Genomic DNA, 27,717 nt, shown 5'->3' on the forward strand with positions numbered 1-27,717 from the left:
GAGTTTCAGTTTATTAAATTCTCATACTCTTATTGTGTTTCATTCTTATATCAATCCTTAGGTTAATGTTTATATTTTATTCTGATGTTTATTGTTCAGGAAGATTTGGTTCATTCCGTAGGATTACACCCATCGCTGAAACATTCGAAACATAGAAGTCCAGAGCACCACGAGCATCGCGTGAAGGCAGGTTTGCCACAGTGATATTTCTTCGAATGAATCTCACTCGGGAAAGAAACGTCTAAATATAGGCGCGTGCAATAATTTGGCGGCGAACCTCGCAAAACCGATCACTTTACCGAAAACTGCCACTTTAAATTCATTATGAATCAAGATATACTACAGTAATCTCACCGAAAACAATGTCAATATTTTTTCTCGTTAATTCGTTGTTTTTTTTATTTATGCACCAGACGTACAATTAGTAAACGAATAAGAACAGCGTAATTTCAATATAAATTACAAAAAATTCATGTACTAATCTCCTACGGATATGGGTAGATAAATGGAAAGTTAATATAAATAATCGGTTCTTGAACATTGAACGAAAAAGTATGAAGCCGCGACGCTAGACACATTGCCACCACTGCGGCTGAACTTCTGGCTCGCTATAAGGCACATAAAGTACGTCGAAAACTTTGTCGGTCGTTTTCTCAGAGACTGTCGGATTTCTACCGATAAGCCGAGACGTGTTCTCTTATTTTGACCCCTCTTCCACTGAGCGACGTTTCTGGGAAATCGAGTTATGGCACTTGCCGTGTTCTCCTCGTAAGAATTTCCCCAGCGGAGACTTACATAGATTTTGTTCACACGCGTTTCATGCTTCAGTGTTATCAGTAATTCATATCTGTACATCATGGAATATTAACACACTTTGTGGGAAATCCCAACCACATGGCATACCTGCACACTCCGCCGTCAATGATTCATAAGTCGAGATGCGGAAGGGTTGATAGAACTTTGTGAAACACCCTGTATGTTCATTTGGTGATTTACTACGGTGGAAAGAATGGGGAATGGCCTACTTGCTCTTCATTTTGCATTTTCCGAAAGAGGGAAGTGTATAACCACAATCTGGTGAGCTACCTTCCCTCGTGCTTCTACCGTCCATCCCCCGCCTTGCACCTATTTTAAATCCCCAGAACTCAATTTGTTCCTTAATATGGCTCTACTCTATTTAGACGTGGTACAAGCATTTAGCATTTGTTCTTAATCCACGTTATTTAACTATACACATTAATTGGATACCATTAAAACGCCATTTATTTTAAAATATGCAGTTTTCTATCCCCTGCAACGTGTAAACTAATAGTCCTAGAGAAAAAATAATAGAACCTTACTTGTAGGAAATTTAGTGTAATTTAATTTTACACTGGGAAACGTTTTCGCTAGAGGTCGCGGTTTTCGAGTTATTCAAGAAAAACGTAAACTTTTATACTCCTCTACTCCTCCAAGCTCACATCCCCCTCCTACCACTGTATAAGAATTAGCGACTACGCATATTTTTCCTCTAATTTTACTTCGTTGACTGGGCTGTACTGTATGAAGCTCCATCACCCACTTACTACACTAATAGTGAGACGGCTTATGGTCGCCGCATGGACTTGTGTGCACAAGTCACTTTCCTCTTACCCGTGGCCCCCGCCCCTCTGACAGCAGATGTCTCGTGGCCCAACCATAATACCACGCCGAGTGAAGCAGTCTGCAAAGTGAAAACGTACCATGTGTTTGCTATAGAAGGACCACTTGATTTTATGACATATATGTATATTACTATTTCTAATGCCACTGCATAATTATGCAGTTAGTTACTCCATATGACGCAGTATTTTAAGAAATTAAGACACAGATTTAATGCAAACGGGAGGAAAAGTCTTCACACTTGGTTGCACCGCTCTTTTGTCCATTACATGATACGCAACAATTTATTGTACATCACTTGTGGCACGGCTGAGATGAAGAGAAAACTCAGACACAACCCCTCCAAGAGCGATGTTGCTATAAGTAAACGAGAAATCGATTTTCTAAGCAACCGATCAAGAAATTTGGGGGCCCAACATACGTCTGAAAATAAGCGACAATGAGCGGAAAGGAGCCATACGCGCCGCAGAATATTTCTTGGTCAAGAGAGAACCATTTGCCGTACTTGACGCCGTATGTTCAGTGCTGATTGCTGCGTCAGTTTATTGAAAACTAACGGAGATTAATGTTAATCTGCACAATAAGCGTTAATCATACCAGTTATAAAAATCCTACGTCTGAAAGTTTCGATGCATCCACCATAAGGTCAAGACAACGCATATAATGTCATTTACTTGTATGCTAATAGAAGAAATATATAGATTGGAAGAATTTCAGAGGTAACAATGACAATCAGGAGGTGGTGAAAAGTGGATGAGAGACAGCAAGAAAATTTGGTAACAATGGGGATACCTATTATATAACTCGTTATCTAGTCTTAAGGTGTGGGATAGCAGTTTCTGTGTTCTTACGAGTGAATGGCAGCTGGTGTAGGATTACTCAAAACAAAGCAGCGTACTTGTGTGTCACCTCTCCGGCTGTTTCGCAGATTATGGACGACCGGTGGGAGACCGAAGTGACGGAGTACGGCGCGATCAACATCACGGGTTTCCGGATCGTGGACAACACCAGGCAGAACGTGCGCGACTTCCTGGACAGCTGGAGGAAGGTGGACCTCGGCACAGCTGCAAGAACAAGTCGTGACTCTGTATCGGTGAGTACTCCACAGTGTTCTTGAGTTATCAACACCGTCTACAATCAGTGAAGTGGCTGTAGATATAATATGGTGAAACTATGGCTCTCAATAGACATTTGTGTATTCAATAACGATGTTCGTTACCAGATAGACGAATCTCTTGACAGGAGTACATTGATATGCAGCTGGATGATATATTGGGCAAATGATGCTGCTGTCGCCTGTTGAGTAGTTTACTGCGGTTTTTAACTCGTAAGTGGTCTAAAAAACACACAAAGAAAACAAGTTTGTCACGCCAAGGGGGCATCAAGTTAATACGAAGTGACACAGCGTCCAATCTTGCTAATTGCATCACTTCGGAGAGGGAGAGAATCACAAGTTTCTTCGGATGTGTTATACACCTAGCTACAGTCATTGATTAATAATTAGATACGGCAAAACAACAAAATTGGGAAGGTGTTCATTGTTGCTTTTCACTAGCTGCTACAAATAATGCCAGATACTTTATATGGAACTTAGACTGTACGATTTAGCGACCACTTCCTGATGTGATTTTGTGTATACGTTATACGTGTTCGTCAAGGAACGTATCTCTATCTCTGGAGCCCTGAAAATGGCTGTTGTCGTTTTGGAAGACGACACAGTGTCCTCACCATGAAAATGTAGAAGAAAGGGAAATACTTGGTCACCGAGAAGGTTGAAATAAGCATCCTGTTTCGTGTTCCAGGTACCTTGAATGAGTGACCCCAAGTAGCGGTAGGAAAATCACTCCAAAACATCACAGAACCACCCACTGGGGAGGGGGAAGCAGGCTGGAAGGTTTTGTGACAGGATGGGCATCGAGCCATATCCAAAAATTAACTTGCCAGCCCCATAAAGATACAAGGAAAAAAGACGACTTGTAAGTAACAATATGATTCAGAACTACCTCATCGCCCTTGATCAATTCGAGCCAGAAGATACAAGTATTAACACAGTTGCAGAAATACAGTGCAAGCGTAAGTGACGAAAAATGGCGCCAGGATTTATTATTCATTATATACTGATGTGACAAAAATTATGTTATAGCGATAGATGGCGGTAGTGTCGCGTACACGAGGTATAAAAGAGCAGTGCATTGGCAGAACTACATTTGACCTCAGGTGACTCATGTGAAACGTTTCCGACGTGATTATGACAGCACGTCGGGATTTAAAAGATTTTGAACACCGAATAGTAGTTGGAGCTAGACGCATGGGATATTCCATTTCGGAAATCGTTAGGGAATTCAGTATTCCGGAATCCGCAGAGTCAAGAGTGTGCCGAGAATACCAAGTTTCAGACATCACCTCTCACTACGGACTAGGCATTCAGCGGCGGCCATCAGTTTACGACCGAGAGCAGTGGAGTTTGTGTAGAGTTTTCAGTGCTACCAGACATGGAACATTGCGTGATATAGCCGCGGAAATCAATATGGGACGCATGACGAACGTATCGCTTAAAACAGTGTAGCGAAATTCGGTTTTAATGGGATATGGCAGCAGACGATCGACGCGAGTGTCTTTTGCTAACAGCACAACATCGACTGCAGCGCCTCTTCTTGTTTCGCGATCCTAGCCGACTGGAAAACCGTGGCCTAGTCAGATGAGTCCCGATATCAATTAGTAAGAGCTGATGGTTGAGTTTGAGTGTGGCGCACGCCCCACGAAGCCATGGACCAGAATTGTCAACAAGCACTGTGCCAACTGATGGTGGATCGACAATGGTGTTATTTGGCTTTGCACGGAATGGCTCCTCTAGACCAACTGAACCCATCATGGGCTGCAAATGGTTACGTTCGACTGCTTTGAGACCATTTGTAGCCTTTCATGGACTTCATGATGCTAAACAATGACGGAATTTTTATGGGTGACAGTGAACCATATCACGGGCCACATCTCTTCGCGACTGATTTGAAGAATATTTTGGACAGTTGGAGGAAAGTACTTGACCACCCAGACCGGCCACCATGGATCCTGCCGATCATTTAAGGGACATAATCGAGAGGTCAGTTTGTGCACAAAATCCCGCACTGGCAACACTGTTACAGTTACGGACGGCTATAGGGACAGCATGGATCACTATTTCTGCAGGAGACTTCCAGCAACTTGTTAAATCCATGCCATGTCGAGGTGCTGTACTGCCTTGGGGAAAAGGAGGGGTGACACAATTATAGCGGGTGTCCCATGGCATTTTTTCTTAGTGTAGTTTGCGCGCGTTAAAGAAAGGGTAATGAGGCGATGAATCTGCGTGTACACATAACCAAAAAGTTCGCTAGCAACTACGTAGAATGTGGCAGAGATTGCTTCATAGTATTATTTCATCCCCATTACCATGTTCCACTCGCAAATGAAAACCTTGAAAATTGACAATATAATTCTTCGAACGCATCGTAATCGCTTTTATTTTGTTCACTGTAAGCGCCGCGTCGGGTGTTGCGCGGGAACTGATATCGGCGTAATTGGGTTTTACCCTCCAGCCCGTTTCTCGGATCCTGGCGAGTGGCGTATCAGCTTCAGCCGAATTAGAAGCGTTAAAACACAACTGATTGCAACCGATCGTCATTCACTTCCCAGAATGAGGCAAATTTCCTGTTGAACATGTATCGGTTATTGTTTGGCGAGTGGTAGAGGACTGTATTGCCTTCCGAACGCTGATGCGAGCTTCTTAACTAGATCATCGCCAAGCACAGTGAAGGCTTCCCACGCTTCATTGAAAATTGGTTTGCTGTATGACTATTCAAGTTGCTTTTTAGCATTCATCAGTCTGGAGGCATATCACCAATCTTTCGGAAACATTTCATCGACGCAATTCCGAAGATAGCAAGGGCACATCGGTGCCAATACTTTTGCAATCAGGTTCAAAACGGCCACGCAAACAAACTTGTTATCATGCACCCTAGATGCTAACGAAAATTAAATACATAATAATGGAAAAGAAAATTGAGAACTTTGAAGTTGCCCTTCATAATGGACCAAAGATTAAGAAAAATCAAGATGGGATAAGATTTGTCGAGTTATAAAAAGCGCCCGACAATGCAAGGTGGTGTAAGATGTTCGAAATTCTCAGACAAATAGGTGTAAGCTACAGGAAAGACGTGTACTGTAAAATATGTACAGAACCAAGAGGGTCAACTCAGAATGCAGTGCTCGGATTAGAAAGCACATGAGACGTGGGTGTAGTCTTTCGCTCTTGTTGTTCAATCTACACATCGAAGAAGCAGAAATGGAAATAAAAGAAAGGTTCTTGAGTGGAATTAAAATTCGGGGTGAAAGGATATCAATTATAAGATTTGCTGATGACATTTCTATCCTCAGTGAAAGTGAGTAAGGACCTATTGAATGGAATGAACAGTCTACTGGGGACGTATTACGGATTGACAGTAAACCGAAGAAAGACGAAAGTAATGAAGCGTAGCAGAAACGAGATTTACGAAGTATACCATCAGAACTGGGGACCGCGAAGTAGATGAAGTGAAGGCATACTGCTCCCTTGAAAGGAAAATACCTCATGACGGACGAAGCAAAGAGGACATAAAAAGCAGACTGGCACAGCCGAAGAGGGCATCATTCGCAGGGCCAAGATAAATGTACTGGTGTCTAGCATTGGCCTTAATTTGAGAAAGTATTTTCCGTGAATGCACATTCGGATAATAGCACTTATGAAAGTCAATAATGGACTGTGGGAATGCCGGCAAGGAAGAGCCTTAGCGTTTGAGATCTGTAGTGAGTAAAAACTCTAAACAAAGGCAGAGATTGGAGTATATCCAATAAATGACAGAGGGCGTTGAGTTCAAGTGCTACTCCTAGGAGAACAGCCTGGTGCAGGAGAGGAGTTCTTTACTTACGCGAAGACTAGCGATTACTCGGATAGTGTAATTAAAGAAGCTATAGATATCGAAATATCTGATAACGCTTCAACAAGGACGGCGGTTAGCAGCTGGGCACACTATGAAACCCGTGCATCTAGTGGATACAGACAGCGTGCCAGACACGGGACGGAACGATTGCTTCATACGGCGATGGATCGAGCACTGGTGTCGTCGTAGCCAGTACCAAGGTTATACGCGGGTTGTCCAGAAAGTAAGTTCCGATCGGTCGCGAAATGGAAACCACTGGGAAAATCCGGTAAAGCTTTGCACAGATGTGTTGGGCGGTATCTCTAGCATGCCCGTCGATCGTGTCGCGTCGCTCTTTTCAGTTTTGAGTAAACAGTGAGCACGTAAAGATGTGTACGTAATAGCGTCTCCCGCAAAGTATGAAGGCCTGGTTAGAGATTTCGCCTGTGTCATGCAGCCCACATAACACAACTGTCGAGCAGTTCCTTCTTCATGACAATTCTCGGCCACACACTGCAGGGGCAATGAAGACGCTCCTGCAGCGTTTCGATGAGAAGTGTTTGGTCACCCACAATACAGTCCGTAATTGGCTCTCCCTGAGTCTCATCTCTGCTCGCAAGAACCACTGGCTATGAAGACAAAATTTTTCCATAGACAACGGGCTGCAGACCAGTGCAGATAACTGGCCGGAAGCACAGGCGGCTGCTTTCTATGGCGAGGATATCGGAAAGTTGATACAACATCATGACAAAATTCGAAGTTGGAGAGGCGACTATGTAGAGAAGTAGGTGGAAGGTGTACCTAACTGTTGCAAATAAAACATTTCTGGTTTTCACTGTGGTTTCCACTTCGCGACCGATCGGAACTTACTTTCTGGACAACCCTCGTTTAGGGATGAAGGCAGCAACGACACGACGTACTAACTCATCCAATTGGTATACTCTCTTTTCTTCTTGGAGTATCTTCAGACCCAATACATTAAGCGGAAGACATAATTCCAGCATGCAACATCCTACCTACCAGCTACCTGTCGACGTACCCAGAACCAATGCATTCGTATCCCACCTCCCATGTATCTCCATGCCTTACACACCCTTCGTCATTGGAATTTCAACCAACTCGTTCCACCCTACGATGAAATCCGAACCGACGTATACCTTCCTAGTCATCAACGATTCACATCACACCATCATTCTGTTTGTCTCACTCCTCCATCCTTCCCATCGACAACTGCTAAGTTGCATCCAGCAGTTCAACAAATACCCATCAACCTTCATCATACAATGTTATCGGAAATGCGGGGTCAGCACCAACACGAGTACTTGTAGGCGGCCACTTCTTCCTCAGAAAGGCGTGTGTGATATCTGTAGCGTGGGACCGTCCAGTACCATGTCGACTGCGGACTTTCTTTATTAATCATTGCAGCAAGGCATGAGATCACGGTGGAGATCAATGACTACACCCAGGAGTCTCACGTGTTTGGGAAGTGGGGCGCAGGTAGGCCAAAGTTGCAAAGTGCTGCATTACAGCGTGCTACGTCATAATTATTTTAGTACCCGAATGTAGAATTTTGTTGGTGCCTGGCCTGCATACTTCTTTGCTAGCTGCGAAGGTCTGCTTGAGACCGATGCCATAACAATTGCGAACACGATCATTTTCATACACAAGCAGCATATGTCACCGTGACTTACTATATTTTAACTGATGCACAAAATCATCTAAAACATTTTAAAAATCATAAAAGATGTTCAGCATGTATGACTTTAAAGAAAAAATTTACTTTTTGATCCGCTGCCGTTTCGCCCCCTAGTGGGAAATTCAAATAACAATAAAGTAAAGAAACAGGCGGCTGACAGTCATCACTTGACAATGGAAGAGTAGTACTCGGTCGAAAGCTCGTGACGAACAGGATGCGGCAGAAAGATGGTTACAAAGAAACAAAGATACAGAGAATATACTTTTATTTGTAAAAACAAATACCACGTCATTTAAGATTAGTTCCTTTTAAAAATTATCTTCGGTAAATGGCGTCCTCCATTGCTGACACAACGATGAATCATTTCCCGGAAGTTGTCCATACTTCTTCAATTTACTTCCGGTGGAATGGCAACAACTTCCTGGGTGAGTGCCTCCTTACTTGCTTGCAGGGTTGTTGGACGATGTTTGTAGACTCGAGCTTTGAAGTGTCCCCAAAGAAAAAAAGAAATCACAAAGTGATAAATCGCGTGACTTTATGGGCAAGGCGATGTCTCCTCACGGGGACAGAAGAAGTCCAAGTAACAACGCCCTCGAAATTTGTAGAGAACGCCGAAAATGTGAGTTGTGGCTCCATATTGTTGGAACTAGACTTCTCTCAAATGGTGTCCAACAAACTGGTTTCAAAAAAATTGTTCTAAGCACTATTGGACTCAACATCTGAGGTCTTCAGTCCCCTGATTTACAACTACATAAACCTAACTAACCTAAGGACAGCACACACATCCGTGCCCGAGGCAGGATTCGAACCTGCGACCGTAGCAGCAGCCCGGTTCCGGACTGAAGCGCCTAGAACCGCTCGACCACAGCGGCCGGCAACAAACTGGTTTAACTTCGGTTTCCGTCATACGACAGTAGCAATTTAAATTAATCATTACCATTACGATAGCTTCTTCGAAAAAAGCCCGACTCCAGACACCTAGTTCAGCAACTTCGTACCAAACTGTTGGTTGGTTGTTTCGTAGATTAAAGAGACTGAACTGCAAGGTTGTCACCAAACTGTCACACAACGGCTGTGAAATGGTCTTTGGTGAAGTTACTGACTCTCTTCTGCTGCCCAGTAGCGAATATTTTGTTTATTTACAGTATGTAACAAGTGGAATTCGGTCTCATCAAAATAGAGACTGGGGAAAAGTTCTGAAGAATTTCCTCGCTAGCAATTTTGCCAGTTTCGAACTCTCTTTCACTCCATTCTTTAGCAACCGCCATTTTGTAGAAGTGCATGTGAAGATCTCTATGCAGGTGGTTCTATAAGTCCCAGGGCAGCTGCATGTTTAAGTGCTGAACACTTTGGAGAGTGCTATCACACGCGCCACATTTTACGGTGTAGTTACAGTCCGAAGTCGGCCAGTAGATGTTCTTTCAGTTGAAAGGGGTGTTGATATTTGTTCACTATCAGCTTCCCTTATAACTAGGATACAAAGACTGCAGTCGCACTCACTTTGTTTCTCACACAGCGAGCAATATCATCTGCAGCAATGCGCGTCTGCAATAATATCTCTGCGTCGGCCGCTCCTCACGGATGCTGGACTCAGAGACAGTCAGTCTGTATCGGTAAGCGCGAAGTGAGCCACGGCCGATAAAGCGGAATGGCAAGAATGATGAAAATTTACTTCTGTTGAAGAAACTGATTTTATAATGTGGTTTTTTATATCTTTACTGCGACAGAGAAAGATTTTTTGATTCGTTTGGTGAATACTTCATAATAGCGTAATAATTAATTTTGCTTGTTTTAACAGCGCGCGAGCTGTTGCCTGCACATTATTATAATAATTTAGTATTCAACACAGAGCTTTCTCTCACTTCTTAATTAGGTAACATTAGCAACAATTCAGGAAAGATTAACCGAGTTAATGCATCCTTTGTATTCCACGATGAACATATATATATTCTGTAATAACTCTTTGAACATGACGCGGTAGAACATACAGATTTAAAGTATTTTCCGTGTTGCTCATTGCTTTGCAGTTCATGATTATAATGAAGAATGCTTTTGTAAAGTGGCTTTTCTAAATTAGCCAATACACCTTTTAAAGGAATCAGCATTAACGTAATATACCACGTCATCATCTATTTCCCAATCTTTTTCATTCACTAGATAAAGTTTCGCAATTGCAGTGCAGACACACCACGTGGAGTCATTGCACATGAATTTCACTTGTAGTTAGTTTGCGCCTTTTTAGTAGCTTTTGCCGGCCGTTGTGGCTGAGCGGTCCTAGGCGCTTCAGTCTGGAACCGCGCGACCGCTACGATCGCAGGTTCGAATCCTGTCTCGGGCATGGATGTGTGTGATGTCCTTAGGTTAGTTACGTTTAAGTAGTTCTAAGTTCTAGGGGACTGATGACCTCCGCTGTTAAGTCCCATAGAGCTCAGAGCCATTTGAACCATTTGATTTTAGTAGCTTTCAATAGCAGCAGCAGTTTACGAAGAGCAATTGCCCGAGCGTTATTCATAGCCTCAGGTAAAGAGAAAGAGAACAAGAAAACAATACATTTCAGAATTCAAGGGACCTTCTTTCATACGACCAGAAATCAGTTACAGTCAGAGAAGTGAAGATATATGAAACAGAGTTATGATTTTTGAAGGCAACTTGGGTAGAATCTTGTTTTCTTTATTAGGTGACTCAGTACACTTTCATAGAAACCATGCAGTCAGATTAACTTCTGTTTCGATTCATTGTCTACAACAGACGTAGCTTCTCAAACAACATTTCACATAATCCAACCAAAGCAATAGCCGATGCAAAACCAATAAATATAATAATTATATCATCAGTAGAAAGAATAATAATTTTTTAAAGAAACTTTCATGGTGGAGAACCCAAGGGTCTAATGTTTGATACCCAAACACGAATATTTTTCCTATTGGGAACAGAACCATGTCTCCTAAGTTAAAACCGAACGCCAAATCCTCGCAGAGTAGTAATCACAAACCATCATTAGGAATGTACTCCTCCACAAAAAACGCATTATGTTCATCTAGCCAAGCAAATGTGCCTGCTGAAAACGGCACCTACAGCGCTGTCGATCGATACCTCCCCCACATCCGTAAGAACATCGCCGAGCGGGATTAGCCGAGCAATCTAGGGGGATGCAGTCATGGACTCTGCGGCTGGTCCCGGCGGAGGTTCGAGTCCTCCCTCGGGCATGGGTGTGTGTGTTTGTCCTTAGGATAATTTAGGTTAAGTAGTGTGTAAGCTTAGGGACTGATGACCTTAGTAGTTAAGTCCCATAAGATTTGATACACTTTTTTTTTTTTTTTTTTTGAGAACGAACACCACAACTCACACAGTGGTCTCTCCGAATTCGGGAGGTCTTTTGCCGGACCCTGTATAACCACTTGACGCGGCCCGGAAGCAAGAGATGATTTTATTTAGCTAACTTTAATCGTAGTCCCCCTGGTGCCTTTAGCGGTGTGGCACTCCTAAGCAGCCTACTCGGCCGTCCGCAGGCGGCGGCGGCGCTGATGCACGACGCCGTGCTGGTGCTGGTGGAGGCGTTCAACAAGCTGCTGCGCAAGAAGCCCGACCTGTTTCGCGCCAGCCAGCGGCGCGGCCAGGTCTTCAACACGACCAGCCGCGGCGTCGAGTGCAGCATCAACAAGGGCTGGGTCACGCCCTGGGAGCACGGCGACAAGATCTCGCGCTTCCTCAGGAAGGTACCGCAACGTCCGCCCTTGTCCTCTAAATTACACTACTGGCCATAAAAATTGCTACACCACGAAGGTGACGTGCTACAGAGGTGAAATAAGACCGACAGGAAGAAGATCCTGTGATATGCAAATGATAAGTTTTTCAGAGCATTCACACAAGGTTGGCGCCGGTTGCGACACCTACAACTTGCTGACATGAGGAAAGTTTCCAACCGATTTCTCATACACAAACAGCAGTTGATCGGCGTTGCCTGCTGAAACGTTCTTGTGATGCCTCGTGTAAGGAGGAGAAATGCGTACCATAACGTTTCCGTCTTTGATAAAGGTCGGATTGTAGCCTATCGCGATTGCGGTTTATCGTATCGCGACATTGCTGCTCGCGTTGGTCGAGATCCAATGACTGTTAGCGGAATATGGAATCGGTGGGTTCAGGAGGGTAATACGGAACGCCGTGCTGGATCCCAACGGCCTCGTATCACTAGCAGTCGAGATGACAGGCAATTTATCCGCATGGCTGTAACGGATCGTGCAGCCACGCCTCGATCCCTAAATCAGCAGATGGGAACGTTTGAAAGACACCAACCATCTGCACGAACAGTTCGACGACGTGTGCAGCAGCATGGACTATCAGCTCGGGGACCATGGCTGCGGTTGCCTTTGACGCTGCACCACAGACAGGAGCGCCTGCGATGGTGTACTCAACGACGAACGTGGGTGCACGAATGGCAAAACGTCAATTTTTCGGATGAATCCAGGTTCTGTCTACAGCATCATGATGGTCGCATCCGTGTTTGGCGACATCGCGGTGAACGCACATTGGAAGCGTGTATTCGTCATCGCCATACTGGCGTATCACCTGGTACGGGGTGCCATTGGTTACACGTCTCGGTCACATCTTGTTCGCATTGACGGCATTTTGAACAGTGGACGTAACATTTCAGATATTTTACGACCCGTGGCTCTACCCTTCATTTGATCCCTGCGAAACCCTACATTTCAGCAGGATAATGCACGACCGCATGTTGCAGGTCCTGTACGGGCCTTTCTGGATACAGAAAATGTTCGACTGCTGCCCTGGCCAGCACATTCTCCAGATCTCTCACCAATTGAAAACGTCTGTTCAATGGTGGCCGAGCAACTGGCTCTTCACAATACGCCAGTCATTACTCTTGATGAACTGTGGTATCGTGTTGAAGCCGCATGGGCAGCTGTTCCTGTACACGCCATCCAAGCTCTGTTTGACTCAATGCCCAGGCGTATCAGTGCCATTATTACGGCCAGAGGCAGTTGTTCTGGGTACTGATTTGTCAGGATCTTTGCACCCAAATCGCGTGAAAATGTAATCAGGTGTCAGTTCTAGTATAATATATTTCTCCAATGAATACCCATTTATCATCTGCATTTATTCTTGGTGTCGCAATTTTAATGGCCAGTATTTTTTAACTCTGTGTGCGGGAGTCAGCTCCTTTATCACGTCTTCTTGAATCTACTCCTCGGCTGCAAAATTATTCCCACTCAGGTATTACTTCGACTATGGAACAATTGAAAGCCGTTTTAGTGTGTGATGTGAATACGATGGACGAATCAAAACTTCCCAACAAAGGAAGAGTAATATTTCCCGCATGCAGTATTCGGTGTACGGATAGGAGTTGTCACGAAATAAAAAATTCCCGAACACAGGATTTCTCACTGTTGTACAGTGTGTATAAAAACGAACATCCGTGTTTTAAAGCTTTGTAGCAGTTACTGCAGTCAACTTAAAATTGTAAATAAAACATCAAAGGAAAGAGCAACTCATACATTACTTCTCACAAGTGTTCAATGTGAGCACCATTCGCCACACGGCACACATGGAGTCGACAGGAGAGCTCTTCACAAACCCTGGGCGACATGTTAGGAGTAATTATTGCACAACTGCTTCAGTCTTGTTTCTTAAGTGGGGTAGATCAGCTGGCAGCGGAGGTACCGGGTGATCAAAAAGTTAGTATAAATTCGAAAACTTAATAAACCACGGAATAATGTAGATAGAGAGGTAAAAATTGACACACATGCTTGGAATGACATGGGGTTTTATTAGAACCACCCCATACTGCTACACGCGTGAAAGATCTCTTGCGCGCGTCGTTTGGTGATGATCGTGTGCTCAGCCGCCGCTTTCGTCATGCTTGGCCTCCCAGGTCCCCAGACCTCAGTTCGTGCGATTATTGGCTTTGGGGTTACCTGAAGTCGCAAGTGTATCGTGATCGACAGACATCTCTAGGGATGCTGGAAGACAACATCCGACGCCAATGCCTCACCAAAGCTCCGGACATGCTTTACACAACATTATTCCTCGACTACAGCTATTGATGAGGAATGATGGTGGACATATTGAGCATTTCCGGTAAAGAACGTCATCTTTGCTATGTCTTACTTTGTTATGCTAATTATTGTTATTCTGATGAGATGAAGCGCCATCTGTTGGACATTTTTGAACTTTTGTATTTTTTTTTTTTTGTTCTAATAAAACTCCATATCATACAAAGTATGTGTGTCAATTTGTACCTCTCTATCTACATTATTCCGTGATTTATTCAGCTTTCAAATTTATACTGACTTTTTGATCACCTGGTATATACGCATGATCCTCTATGAAAGCCCAAAGGTAAAACCGCATGGCGTCATATCGTCTGAAGGTGGAGGCCACGGATACCAGAATACACAGTGGGGCCAACAAGCGCAGACGGGCTGTGAGCTGAGACGTCAACGTGAACTCTTCCACTGCGCTACACTGCATAGAAGCTTATAGGCACATGGCGCACACGTTTAACTTCTACACAGGTACAAATGTAATCGAGATAGTCCAGATTTCAGTGTATTATTATTATCATTATTGGTATTATTATTAAGTTTTATATTATACTTTTTTCTACAGTTGGTGAAATGCCAGCGTAAAACCTGCAAGTAATGATTTTTAAATTTTTTAACTAAGTTTGAATTTTCAAAACACTAAATTAATAAAATCTGGTGGAAAACTAAATCACCTGACTCTTCCTTTTTACGAGGGCTGTTCAGAAAGTAAGGTCCGATGGGGAGCGAAATGGAAACTACAGTGAAAATCCGATGAAGCTTTGCACAGGTATGTTGGGCAGTGTCTCTAGTGTACCCGTCGATCGCGTCATGTCACTGCTTTCAACTCTGAGCGCACAGCGAGCACGTAAAGATGCTTAGAACTGTATTGTCTCCCACCAAGTACGAGGGCCTGGTGTGAGATTTCGCCTGATGTCATGCAGCCCGCATAACGTTACTGTCATGCAGTTGCTTCTGCGTGACAATTCTCGGCCAAACTCTGAAGGGGCACTGAAGATGCTCCTGCAGCGTTTTCGATGGGAAGTGGTTAATCACCCTTAATAGAGCCCTTAATTGATTTTCTCTGAGTTTCATCTCTACTCACATGAACCGCTAGCTATGTAGACAACGTTCTGGCACAAACAACAAGATGAAGACCAGGGTAGAGAATTGGCAGGAAGAACAGGCGGCTTGCTTCAATGACGATGGTATTGGAAAGTTGCTACAGCGCTACGACAAATGTATAAATCGGAGAGGAGACTATGCAGAGAAGTAGCTGGAAGGTGTACGTAACTGTTGCAAATAGAACATTTTTGATTTTCACAGTGGTCTCCATTTTGCGACCGATCGGACCTTACTTTTCGAATAGGCCTCGTAATAGTGACATCACTAGGAAGACGGTATTTTAATACGCCTATCAAAAGAGAAGCCTTATAAGAAAGGCAACGTGAAGTCGCGGTCTTTGTAATATCTTCAGATGATCAGTTAGTACACCATCCTTTCATTAACACTTGTTGTTGACAACCACAAAAAGAGCCCTGAATCAATTTTTGAACATGTGTTAATTTCTTGTAAGTGAGCCTGCATCGAGGCAGACAATCCTGTAATCTGCATGCATTTGTCTAAGGTCTTTTATTTACGTTTCTATAATTTCTCATTTTTGGCGTAAGCGTGCATTGTCATTTACGGCAGCATGTGTTTTCAAGGTTAATGTTTTGTCTAGTAGTAATTTCTTCATTAGTTGGTTATATATTTACCTGTAAAATACCTTCTACTTCTTTGTGGTAGCTTCATTTTTGTGCTCTAATATTTCTCACATTATTAAGTTCATTAGTACATCCTAAATCACCAGTGGAGGATGGCAGATTTAAAGTTGAAGCAGCATCAGTCTTCAGTTTGCATTTAGAAGGTATATTTAACAGCTCACTTTTCATACCACCCTTATAATCATCTGTGAAATGTCTTGAACAGACAAGACCATTTTCAGCTGAAAAAGAATTTCTATATTTACAAGCATTTACTGTATCCACTTTCGTTCCCTCTCTTTGTATTTAGGAAATATAGAAAACTTAATTCTCATTTTACTTACAAGGGAATGGTCAGACTTGTCATGCCGAAACATGTATTGCTTTTTTTAGCACTGTTATTTAACTGTGCAAAAGGTCTGTAGCTGCTGACATGAACTGGAAGTCACCTAAAAAATATCACGAACATGGCTGTGTTTCCTGCTTGGCGCTTGCAGTGACGGCTGACCACCCCTGGAAATGGCGAGTCATGAGCGTTGTGCGCATGGTCGGGAAGTGCGGCCGTCTTATTGCGGCGTTCACTAAAGAGGAATATCGCTGCACGGATTTGGTGGGAAGGGGAAACGAATATTCGTTTCTGTGGCATGCACGTCCTTTTAATTTCTGGTGCGTATTTCGAAACATAGCGTCCTGAAACTGGTTAGAGATGTGAAAGATGTTCTGTACATGTTCATCTATACTCTGCAAGCCACTTTACGGTGAACATTCAATCTCCCTCACAGGTGATGACGAACCCTGTGAATGTTTTGCTGCTTGCAATGGAGATATACCACAGACGCCAAATTAAGCAATCAACAGAAAACACGCGTAAAGACTATGTGTTGTGCGACATGGTTGTTAAACTTCTAGACGAGCATGTAAATGGCGCAGACATGTGACTATAAACAACTGAAACACTCGATATTGCAGACTGTGAATCTACAGACGGCGAAGACACCGTCGAAAGTTGCACTCATGAAGACTCTTCGAGTGATAGTGCCACGTACCATCATCAATTATCTCTGAAAGTAACACCAGCAACGACAATTACCCTATCAGACAAAGAAAAAGCGGTGACGTATTGGTTGAACGAAAGTCGTAAGAAACGCCTACGTGTCGGTACTGTTCAAAATAAGTATTGCTTTGTCCGTTCTGAACGTGAATTGTATAGATGGAAAAAGGAAGTCGCTGGGCGACGTAAGAGACGACTGGAAATTGCGACGGAGATAAATGCACGACTTTTTAAGCTATTTACCAATGCCAGGAAACAGTGATTTAGCGTCAGCGATACAACTTTGCGTGATTGGGCGTTAGAGATTGCCAACGCGATAGGCGCTAAAGAATTTACAGCTTCTCAAAGTTGGATTAGTCGCTTCAAAAGACCACGTAAAATTGTGGCAAGAAAAATAATAAAATTTTTATCGAGAAACAGGTCGAAAAACGAAGTGACACAAATCGAAATGATAGAAGCTTTTCTTACGAATGCCAAAAATAAGATCGCTAGTTTTAGTGAATCGTACGTGTACAATGCAGATCAGTCAGGTTTTCAAAAAGACATGCGTGCATAAAGAACACTGTCATTCAAAGGGGAAAAACATATTGAGGCGATTGCGCTGCCCACGACTGCACTCACCCATTCATACATTATAATTTCCATAATTAGTCTGGATGGTTCATTGCTGCCTAAACTATATGTGTGTCTTCAAGAACCAACTGGAAGTTTTGGACCACGTGTCAAAAGAACAATGTTCTACGCAATCTTGTGGTAGACACATCGAAGTCTGGAAAAATGGGAAATGAAAACGTTACACTTTTCATGCGTCATGCTTTTCTTCCGTTCTGCGGGAACAAATCTCTTCTCCTTCTAGATTCGTGGTCAGGTCATAAAAGGTCTGTGTGGTGTCACCGCCAGACACCACACTTCCTAGGTGGTAGCCTTTAAATCGGCCGCGGTTCGCTAGTATACGTCGGACCCGCGTGTCGCCACTATCAGTGATTGCAGACCGAGCGCCGCCACACGGCAGGTCTAGAGAGACTTCCCAGCACTCGCCCCAGTTGTACAGCCGACTTTGGTAGCGATGGTTCACTGACAAATTACGCTCTCATTTGCCGAGACGATAGTTAGCATAGCCTTCAGCTACGTCATTTGCTACGACCTAGCAAGGCGCCCTTATCATTTGCTATTTATCTTGTGATGCATGTACCGTCAGACCAATGTTCACCAATTATGGATTAAAGTTAAGTATTCCAGAAGCTACGTACCTTTTTTTGCTATTCTCTATTCCTCACGCCAGCCTGCGTGAGCTTAAACGCGTACCTTTCGGCTTCCCGTCCTCGTGGATTGGCTGTCTTGCCAGTCCACAAAAGTCTGATTCATTAAAAGCTGTAAATCTCCCTGACAAAGAAGTAGAGATACTTCAGTTTCCACCCGGCACGACGAACGTAATTCAACCTTTAGACAGAGAATTTTGCCGTCAGTTGAAGGCATTTTACGGAAAACTAACAGAGAATATCATTGTGTGCAGATCACTGCAATTTCCTGTCTATCATCGTGACAATATTCTCAAGCTGCAATCAGTAGTACATTATCAATTTTCCTCCCCACGGTCTCAGAATTTGATTAAATATGCGTGGCACTCTTCGAAATATACTGATACTAGGCCTGATTCATTCCTAACACCAGCCCAGTTTTGTTGTCTACGTACATCTAACAGCGTCTGTGATTCGCAGGGCTGTCATATGTCGTCTTTGCTTGTATGTCCTTGGTGCAAAAAAAACCTATGTTTTGAACATTGAATCAATATTTCGCATTTTTGCGGTAATTACAAGAAATAAAATTTGGACGTGTTCTAAACCGTATATTTATTAGTGTCTATTTCATAGCTATTTGGAAAGAATGTTGTAGATAATATATCAGCCATATTTGTTAATGCCCCCCCCCCCCCCCATGAACCATGGACCTTGCCGTTGGTGGGGAGGCTTGCGTGCCTCAGCGATACAGATAGCCGTACCGTAGGTGCAACCACAACGGAGGGGTATCTGTTGAGAGGCCAGACAAACGTGTGGTTCCTGAAGACGGGCAGCAGCCTTTTCAGTAGTTGCAAGGGCAACAGTCTGGATGATTGACTGATCTGGCCTTGTAACAATAACCAAAACGGCCTTGCTGTGCTGGTACTGCGAACGGCTGAAAGCAAGGGGAAACTACAGCCGTAATTTTTCCCGAGGGCATGCAGCTTTACTGTATGATTACATGACGATGGTGTCCTCTTGGGTAAAATATTCCGGAGGTAAAATAGTCCCCCATTCGGATCTCCGGGCGGGGACTACTCAAGAGGATGTCGTTATCAGGAGAAAGAAAACTGGCGTTCTACGGATCGGAGCGTGGAATGTCAGATCCCTCAATCGGGCAGGTAGGTTAGAAAATTTAAAAAGGGAAATGGATAGGTTGAAGTTAGATATAGTGGGAATTAGTGAAGTTCGGTGGCAGGAAAATTAAAGAGACCTTTGGAGATAAGAGAACTACTTGTATGAATATCAAGAGCTCAGATGGAAACCCAGTTCTAAGCAAAGAAGGGAAAGCAGAAAGGTGGAAAGGAGTATATAGAGGGTCTATACAAGGGCGATGTACTTGAGGACAATATTATGGAAATGGAAGAGGATGTAGATGAAGATGAAATGGGAGATACGATACTGCATGAAGAGTTTGACAGAGCACTGAAAGACCTGAGTCGAAACAAGGCCCCCGGAGTAGACAATATTCCATTGGAACTACTGACGGCCGTGGGAGAGCCAGTCCTGACAAAACTCTGCCATCTGGTGAGCAAGATGTATGAAACAGGCGAAATACCCTCAGACTTCAAGAAGAATATAATAATTCCAATCCCAAAGAAAGCAGGTGTTGACTGATGTGAAAATTACCGAACTATCAGCTTAATAAGTCACAGCTGCAAAATACTAACACGAATTCTTTACAGACGAATGGAAAAACTAGTAGAAGCCAACCTCGGGGAAGATCAGTTTGGATTCCGTAGAAACACTGGAACACGTGAGGCAATACTGACCTTACGACTTATCTTAGAAGAAAGATTAAGGAAAGGCAAACCTACGTTTCTAGCATTTGTAGACTTAGAGAAAGCTTTTGACAATGTTGACTGGAATACTCTCTTTCAAATTCTGAAGCTGGCAAGGGTAAAATACAGGGAGCGAAAGGCTATTTACAATTTGTACAGAAACCAGATGGCAGTTATAAGAGTCGAGGGACATGAAAGAGAAGCAGTGGTTGGGAAGGGAGTAAGACAGGGTTGCAGCCTGTCCCCGATGTTGTTCAATCTGTATATTGAGCAAGCAGTAAAGGAAACAAAAGAAAAATTCGGAGTAGGTATTAAATTTCATGGAGGAGAAATAAAAACTTTGAGGTTCGCCGATGACATTGTAATTCTGTCAGAGACAGCAAAGGACTTGGAAGAGCAGTTGAATGGAATAGACAGTGTCTTGAAAGGAGGATATAAGATGAACATCAACAAAAGCAAAACAAGGATAATGGAATGTAGTCTAATTAAGTCGGGTGATGCTGAGGGAATTAGATTAGGAAATGAGGCACTTAAAGTAGTAAAGGAGTTTTACTATTTGGGGAGCAAAATAACTGATGATGGTCGAAGTAGAGAGGATATAAAATGTAGAGTGGCAATGGCAAGGAAAGCGTTTCTGAAGAAGAGAAATTTGTTAACATCCAGTATTGATTTAAGTGTCAGGAAGTCATTTCTGAAAGTATTCGTATGGAGTGTAGCCATGTATGGAAGTGAAACATGGACGATAAATAGTTTGGACAAGAAGAGAATAGAAGCTTTCGAAATGTGGTGCTACAGAAGAATGCTGAAGATTAGATGGGTAGATCACATAACTAATGAGGAAGTATTGAATAGGATTGGGGAGAAGAGAAGTTTGTGGCACAACTTGACCAGAAGAAGGGATCGGTTGGTAGGACATGTTCTGAGGCATCAAGGGATCACCAATTTAGTATTGGAGGGCAGCGTGGAGGGTAAAAATCGTAGGGGGAGACCAAGAGATGAATACACTAAGCAGATTCAGAAGGATGTAGGTTGCAGTAGGTACTGGGAGATGAAAAAGCTTGGACAGGATAGAGTAGCATGGAGAGCTGCATCAAACCAGTCTCAGGACTGAGGACCACAACAACAACAACATTTGTTAATGAATGTTTAATTATCATACGATCGCTTTCACTGGGGGAATCGGCTGTCTCACTGCTGTGGCAAGAGAGCGGGGCGTAGCTAACCCCACCTTGTCCCTAGATGGCGTTGGTATAACGTAGCGAGAGAGGTCAGGGTTGTACAAGAGGCAGGTATAAGCGCGGAAACCATGCGACAATAATGTCTTACCTCATAAAATTGTTTACAGACTTCCAGGTCATGTCAGCAGCTAAAATTCTGCACACAGGCTTCTTGTAATGTTAACTCACAGTGATAAAAAAAGCAACACAGGTTTCGACATGAGAAGTCAGACCATTCCCTTGTTAGTTGTCTGCTGTGGTTAGTACAACAGGCGATCGTGCAGAAAACCACTATTATTCACTTGAAACTTACTCTAAAAATCCCTCAGTATACTAACAATTAGGCATAACTATGAACTCACTCTCCAGTCACTAACATAAATTCGCACCGTCGTAAAAAACCTTGTTTTCGCTCGTAAACGCAGTTGCAACACAATACATTATGGCAACTGCGAGCTACTGAGCGCTAGTTGGGTTCACTTTGACGTCAACAGTTCAGCTTGCTACTGCTGTCTTCGTGATCCCTACCTTGTATTTCGGTATCCATGGTGGAGGCTATGCAAAACAAGGTCGCGCGGTCCCTTGAGCACAATCCAGCGGTCTGGTACAACGTCATTTAATCAATCGCGTACTAGTGGCGACGGTATACCACCTAGCTGCCAGATAAAAATCTGTGGATCAGCTTCTTCCAGCTGGGGAAAGAGCCACACGTCTATCACATAAAGATAACAAACACCCATTACACTTTCTTCACTGAAAAAGAAAGGCCCATAAACTTAACTCCGGGATATAGCACAAAAACATTCGATTTAGGAGAGTGTCGTTCCAACTCTATCATATCGTACGGATTTGATGACCACCAGAAGAGTACATTATATGTGTTTACATATCCACTTAGATGAAGTGTCGATCCGTCACTGAAGACTACACAATCCAGAAAATCTCTATCATCGTGCAGTAACATTTCTTTTACAAAGTTGGCACATATCGACTCGCGTCCGAGTGGCGAATAGTGCTCGCATCGAACACTCATAAGAAAAACTGTTTAAGCTGCTCTTTCATTTCATGTTTTATTTGAAATTGTAAGTTGAATGTAATAAATGATACAAAACCTTAAAAGCGGGACATTCATTTTGAAACACCCTGTATTTTGTACTGGAGACATTGACGATGATAAAGTGTCAATGAGCCTAATTTCGGAGAGTTGTGGTATTTTTCCATCGAAGAATTTTATCGACATGAACTGGAAATTTTGAAATTTTTCTTTGTTGATCCTCCACAGTTCATCGGTTATTCTTAGTAGTGTGCTAAGACAATCAGTTTTTCTTTCCTATCAAAACGCGGTCCAAGAAAACGTTCGTTTGTGGTGTCACAATTGTAGCTTTGCAGCTCGTGAAGCTCAGAACTGGTACACTAATTCTGAACTTACGTTTTACGCACAATAGTGCCATAACTGAGATATCGCGGGTTGTGACACTTGTTATATACAACAGAGGAAAAGTGAAATAAGTAGTTGTTTTCTCAGTCTTTACTATCGGATAACTTCCATATAAGAAATAATAAATAAACGCTCTCTCATTATCTTACTTGATTATCTTACCGGCCCAGCATTTCATTTTTAGGTGCGTGAAGGTGAGTCATTTCTGTTTTCTTTTCAGTTTGCGCCTGAGTAGCGCTCATTCATGTACAGTTTCGGCTGTTGTCCACTTATGTGTAAAACCTGTCATCAAGAGCTGATCCTAAATATGAAATATTAAGCTAGTGATAGGGCATTTAGATCATTCCCTACGAATTACACACATATGAACTAATTAAGGGGCGATTAAAGCAAATGGAAATTTCCATATTGATTACCGCAGTATATTGCTCCGTTAGAGGCATTCTTTTTACGGATTTCTGCAACAAACTGCAGTTGTGCGACAGCTGCTTTCCGAACAATTTTCCAACGTATATAGCCTATCTAAAAGTAATGTGTTTGAAATAACCACAGCTGAAGAGACGAAATTTCGTTTAAGTGCCATTTTAAATTTCCTGCTACAGATATAAATCACTGGTGCTACTGGGGACTGTCACGGTAATAGAACGAAAATAATTACTCGTTTAACTCCGCTGTTCCATTCGAATTTACTTCACGGAAATAGTGTTTGGGTCGGAGTGACGATATCCGTTAAAATTGGACGCAATTACTGAATGAGTAGGTGAATTAGTAGCATCTGTGCACACTACATACTGATTTTTTAATGTTGCATTTTGTACTGTAACGCAGGAACGTATGGAATATAAATAAAAATAATACGGTATTGTTATTCATTGTTTATAGTTTGGACACAAGTATGTGGCATGCGATTTACAAACATGTCTGTTACAGTTTCCACAAAATTTTGTCCTGCTGCCATTGTTTAGAGGACAAAATTTTCAGCGCGCAACTTTTTTATTATTTTTCCTGTCTTTCGCACTCCAAGACTACAACAGCATTTTCAGGTTTCATAATATTTGTTAAAATTCTCAGTGATTCTTCTGATCTTGGAATATGTGAGCTTGATGTTAGATTTTATAGCTTTTCTGTTATTTCGTTCTCCAAGATTGCAACGGTATTTCCAAGTTTCATTATTATTTGTGACAAACCTCAGTGATTCATCTTACCTTGGAAGATGTGGCCTTGATGCTATGTAATGTTTTATGGGCGATGTTCCAAATTATTCTAAGAACTTCTTCCTTCTTGACAATTTGACTGTGTTCCAGCTGGGATCTTTTGAAGTCCAGAAAACATAAGCCTTGTATGCTGAAACATCAAGAAAGTCGTACCAAAAAAAATCATGGGTCCTCGATTTGCCTCTCGTATACAGGTAAAGTACTTGTCAGTCGAGCGAGTATATCAATAGCCCCTTTAAGTTCTGTTGTAATTCCGGATTACTTCTGACTTCTTCTCGCCTCGGTTGCTAATATGGCATCTTGATGTATCTTACTCATAAATACAACATTTTTTCTGATGCAACTGACTACATTAGAGTCACTCATGAAGTAAAATTAACTACGAACTGCCTAGTTGATTACTGGCGATGAGTTCTGTCTTGTTTTCCCGTATAATTCCTAATACGATCACTTTACTTTTTAGCAGCAGTTGTCCCAAATCGTAAAAAAATAGGAAAATTGTAACAATTTACATCCATAATTCACTGGGGAAATCAAACACGACCCTCATATTTTGTTTCTTCCTAGTGTTTGTCTTATTTCTCTGGCTGCAAAGTATTAAATTTTTAGCACACATTATACTTAACTTTCGAAAAGCCTCGCTATTTTTATCCATTTTGTTTCGGAGTTACTTGAAGGAAATAGCCTGAAGGGGCATATTTGCAGTCCCTTTTACCTCAGCGTGAGTTAGTAATTTGTTTGTTGTGGTTAGTATTCACGAACTGAGTTACAACACTACAGCAGGCAAGTAAGCTACAGAAATCTGCGCCAGTGAGATTTCCTCTGGACAGTAATGCAGAATAAGTCGATTTTTGACAGTACAGGCATTATCAAACGACATCAAAATCCTTGACAACATGCGAGTGCAACAACACAGTAAATTCCACAAAATCTAGGAAAGTCAGATGATAAAATAAAGATTTCTTTTTGGCTAATATTGACCTGAACACTAGAGAACAACAATTCCGATCTGTGACAAATCTCTGAAAATAATAAAACTTTTTTCAGGCAAAAACAGCCCTTGCAATACTGCACACAGTCAATGAGTTTCACAATCTTATTTGGTAAAGGAGATAATGACGAAAGATTGTTTTCTCGACATACAGACACAAATAGAACAGCAGGGTTAAAGACTGTTAATGATTACCTTTGAGCTGTGATATAAAGAATGAAGGCTTATACTATAAAATAATCTCCTCTGAGAATTAAATACAAGAAGTAGAATTTTTAAGTAACACAGAGAGGTCTCAAACTTAATCCGGGAACCCGTGTCGTAGCATTACTAAGCGCCTTAATTCAGCTATGATTGGCATTATGATTACTACCATGAGTGATTTTAAAATGAACAGAGTACTGTATTTTGCCTATTTCCAGTCATTAATGTGTTATGAAATCATTACTGAGGAAAATCAAATTACAGTGATAATATTTTCAGAATACAGGATCATGGTACAAGAATTATATCTGGTGTTAGTTCTAGAACAACCACCTCTGTATTCTGACAATTGCTCCACAATGCATACATTCGTTACATTTTTTTCTCGACACCAAAATGTTCCTTCAAAAATTCTTCAAAATCGTGAATAATACTGTGTATCTACGTCCACACATACTTCAAGGGGTCAACATTAGTAAATAAAGGAGTTATATACGAGGTGTGTTCAAAAATTAAGGTGACTTTATATTTTTATAAAAAAATATTTTTTTAGTCATCAATATTCATATTGCTCCTCCAGAGTAATCCCCCTCAGATGCAATACACTTGTGAGAACACTTCTTCCAATCCTCGAAACATTTCTCATAAGTACTTTTTGGTACACCCTTGAGTACTTCCAGCGATGCAGTTTGTATTTCCTCTATTGTTGAAAATGTTCGTCCTTTCATAGGTCTCTTCAGGTTTGGGAACAGGAAAAAGTCGCAGGGGGGCCAAATCCTGTAAATACGGTGGCTGAGGCATTATTTTCGTGTTGTTTCTCGCCAAAAACCTCTCACAAGCAACGATGAATGATCAGGTGCATTGTCGTGACGTTTTTTGATTATTGCTTCTCTCAAATGGCGCATAATGTCAAGGTAATACTGCTTACTGACCGTACGAGCTTGAGGCAAAAATTCATGATGCACAGCGCCGCGGTAACTGAAAAAAATAGTGAGCAAAACTTTGACATTTGATCGACCTTGGTGCGCTTTTTTCGGTATTGGCTCTCCGGGATGTTACCATTGGAATGATTGGGCTTTGGTTTCGACACCAGTTATGACCCTTTTGAGCAAATCAGGATCATCATTGACGTCATTCAAGAGCTCATGAGCGATGCTCATGCGACGGTTCTTCTGATCAAAATTGGGAACTTTTGGAACAAACTTCGCTGACACACGTCTCATGCCCAAAACATCAAAAAAATTGCATGACACGAGCCGACCGATATGCCAACATCCTCAGAAACTTCTCTTACGGTAATTCGACGATCTTACAAAACTATTTTCTTCACAAATTCGACGTTGTCATCTGTTGTTGATGTGCTGCGGCGTCCAGAGCGAGTTTCGTCATTGGCATCTTCTCGGCCATCTTGGGAGAGCTTGTACCACCTCCAAACATTTTTTTTTTTTTTACTTGGAGTAGACTCACCGTATGCCACTATCAACATTTCAAGTGTTTTAGGGCACAAAATTTGATCCAAATTCTTTGTACCGTTTCTTATAATAATCGAAAATCGCCGAGCACACTAAAACAAGTCTAAACTCTCTATCTGTCAGAAACAAACGAAGTATGCTGTACACAAGAGAGTGTGAACATACGTTCGGATCATGTGTAACAACATAAAAAATAGATCGATAGTGGAATGTACGTTTCCCGCGAATTTGAAAAGTTACCTTTCTTTTTTAACAGTCCTCGTATATGGGTCTACATTCATTTAACAACCTACCAGAGCATATTAAATGTCTCGTAGGTAGTATAGTTGAGTTTTGTACTGAGTCAAATACCATTCTGCTGGGCAACTCTTTCAACTGTTCTAAAGAGCATCTTCACAAAAACTCCCACATTTCGTATTTTAGGTTATTTTGTAATTAATATTACCATTGTAATGCAATACTGTTTCTTAGTGTAAAGTCATTTCGTTCTACTGTACTCAATTAAAATGAGCATTCTTGAATTTTCACTGGTCTGTGGAATCCATGGAATATGACGTAATGTATGAGGAAAATTGCCGGCCGGAGTGGCCTTGCTGTTCTAGGCACTACAGTCTGGAGCCGAGCGACCGCTACGGTCGCAGGTTCGAATCCTGCCTCGGGCATGGATGTGTGCGATGTCCTTAGGTTCGTTAGGTTTAATTAGTTTTAAGTTCTAGGCGACTGATGACCTCAGAAGTTAAGTCGCATAGTGCTCAGAGCCATTTTTTTTAGGAAAATTGAGAAAACTATGCAACTTATTTGGCGTTAACTATGAAAACTGTTCTACAATAAACTTTAAAGCATAACTTGTACCGCTGTTTCATAATGTGTGAATCTGGTATCAGGTTGAACTCGAGGGCCTAACAGGAGACCTGAGCTTTGGCGAGGACGGTCGGCGGCGAAATTACACTCTGCACGTCGTGGAGATGACAGTCAACAGTGCCATGGTCAAGGTGAGAATTTTGAACTATATACTAAGAAA

The 27,717-nt window shown here is 42.3% G+C and overlaps 1 protein-coding gene across 1 annotated transcript in view; it reads left to right on the plus strand.

Moving 5' to 3' along the window:
• Positions 1 to 27,717, plus strand: part of LOC124795262 (glutamate receptor 1-like) — a 396,377-nt gene that overhangs the window by 287,904 nt on the left and 80,756 nt on the right. The window contains exons 7-9 of the mRNA XM_047259207.1: positions 2,570 to 2,734; positions 11,778 to 11,984; positions 27,581 to 27,688. Coding sequence (XP_047115163.1) covers positions 2,570 to 2,734; positions 11,778 to 11,984; positions 27,581 to 27,688 — 480 coding nt within the window. The remainder of the gene's footprint in view (positions 1 to 2,569; positions 2,735 to 11,777; positions 11,985 to 27,580; positions 27,689 to 27,717) is intronic.

The sequence above is a fragment of the Schistocerca piceifrons genome, chromosome 4 (assembly GCF_021461385.2).
Source record: "Schistocerca piceifrons isolate TAMUIC-IGC-003096 chromosome 4, iqSchPice1.1, whole genome shotgun sequence".
Classification (NCBI taxonomy): domain Eukaryota; kingdom Metazoa; phylum Arthropoda; class Insecta; order Orthoptera; family Acrididae; genus Schistocerca; species Schistocerca piceifrons.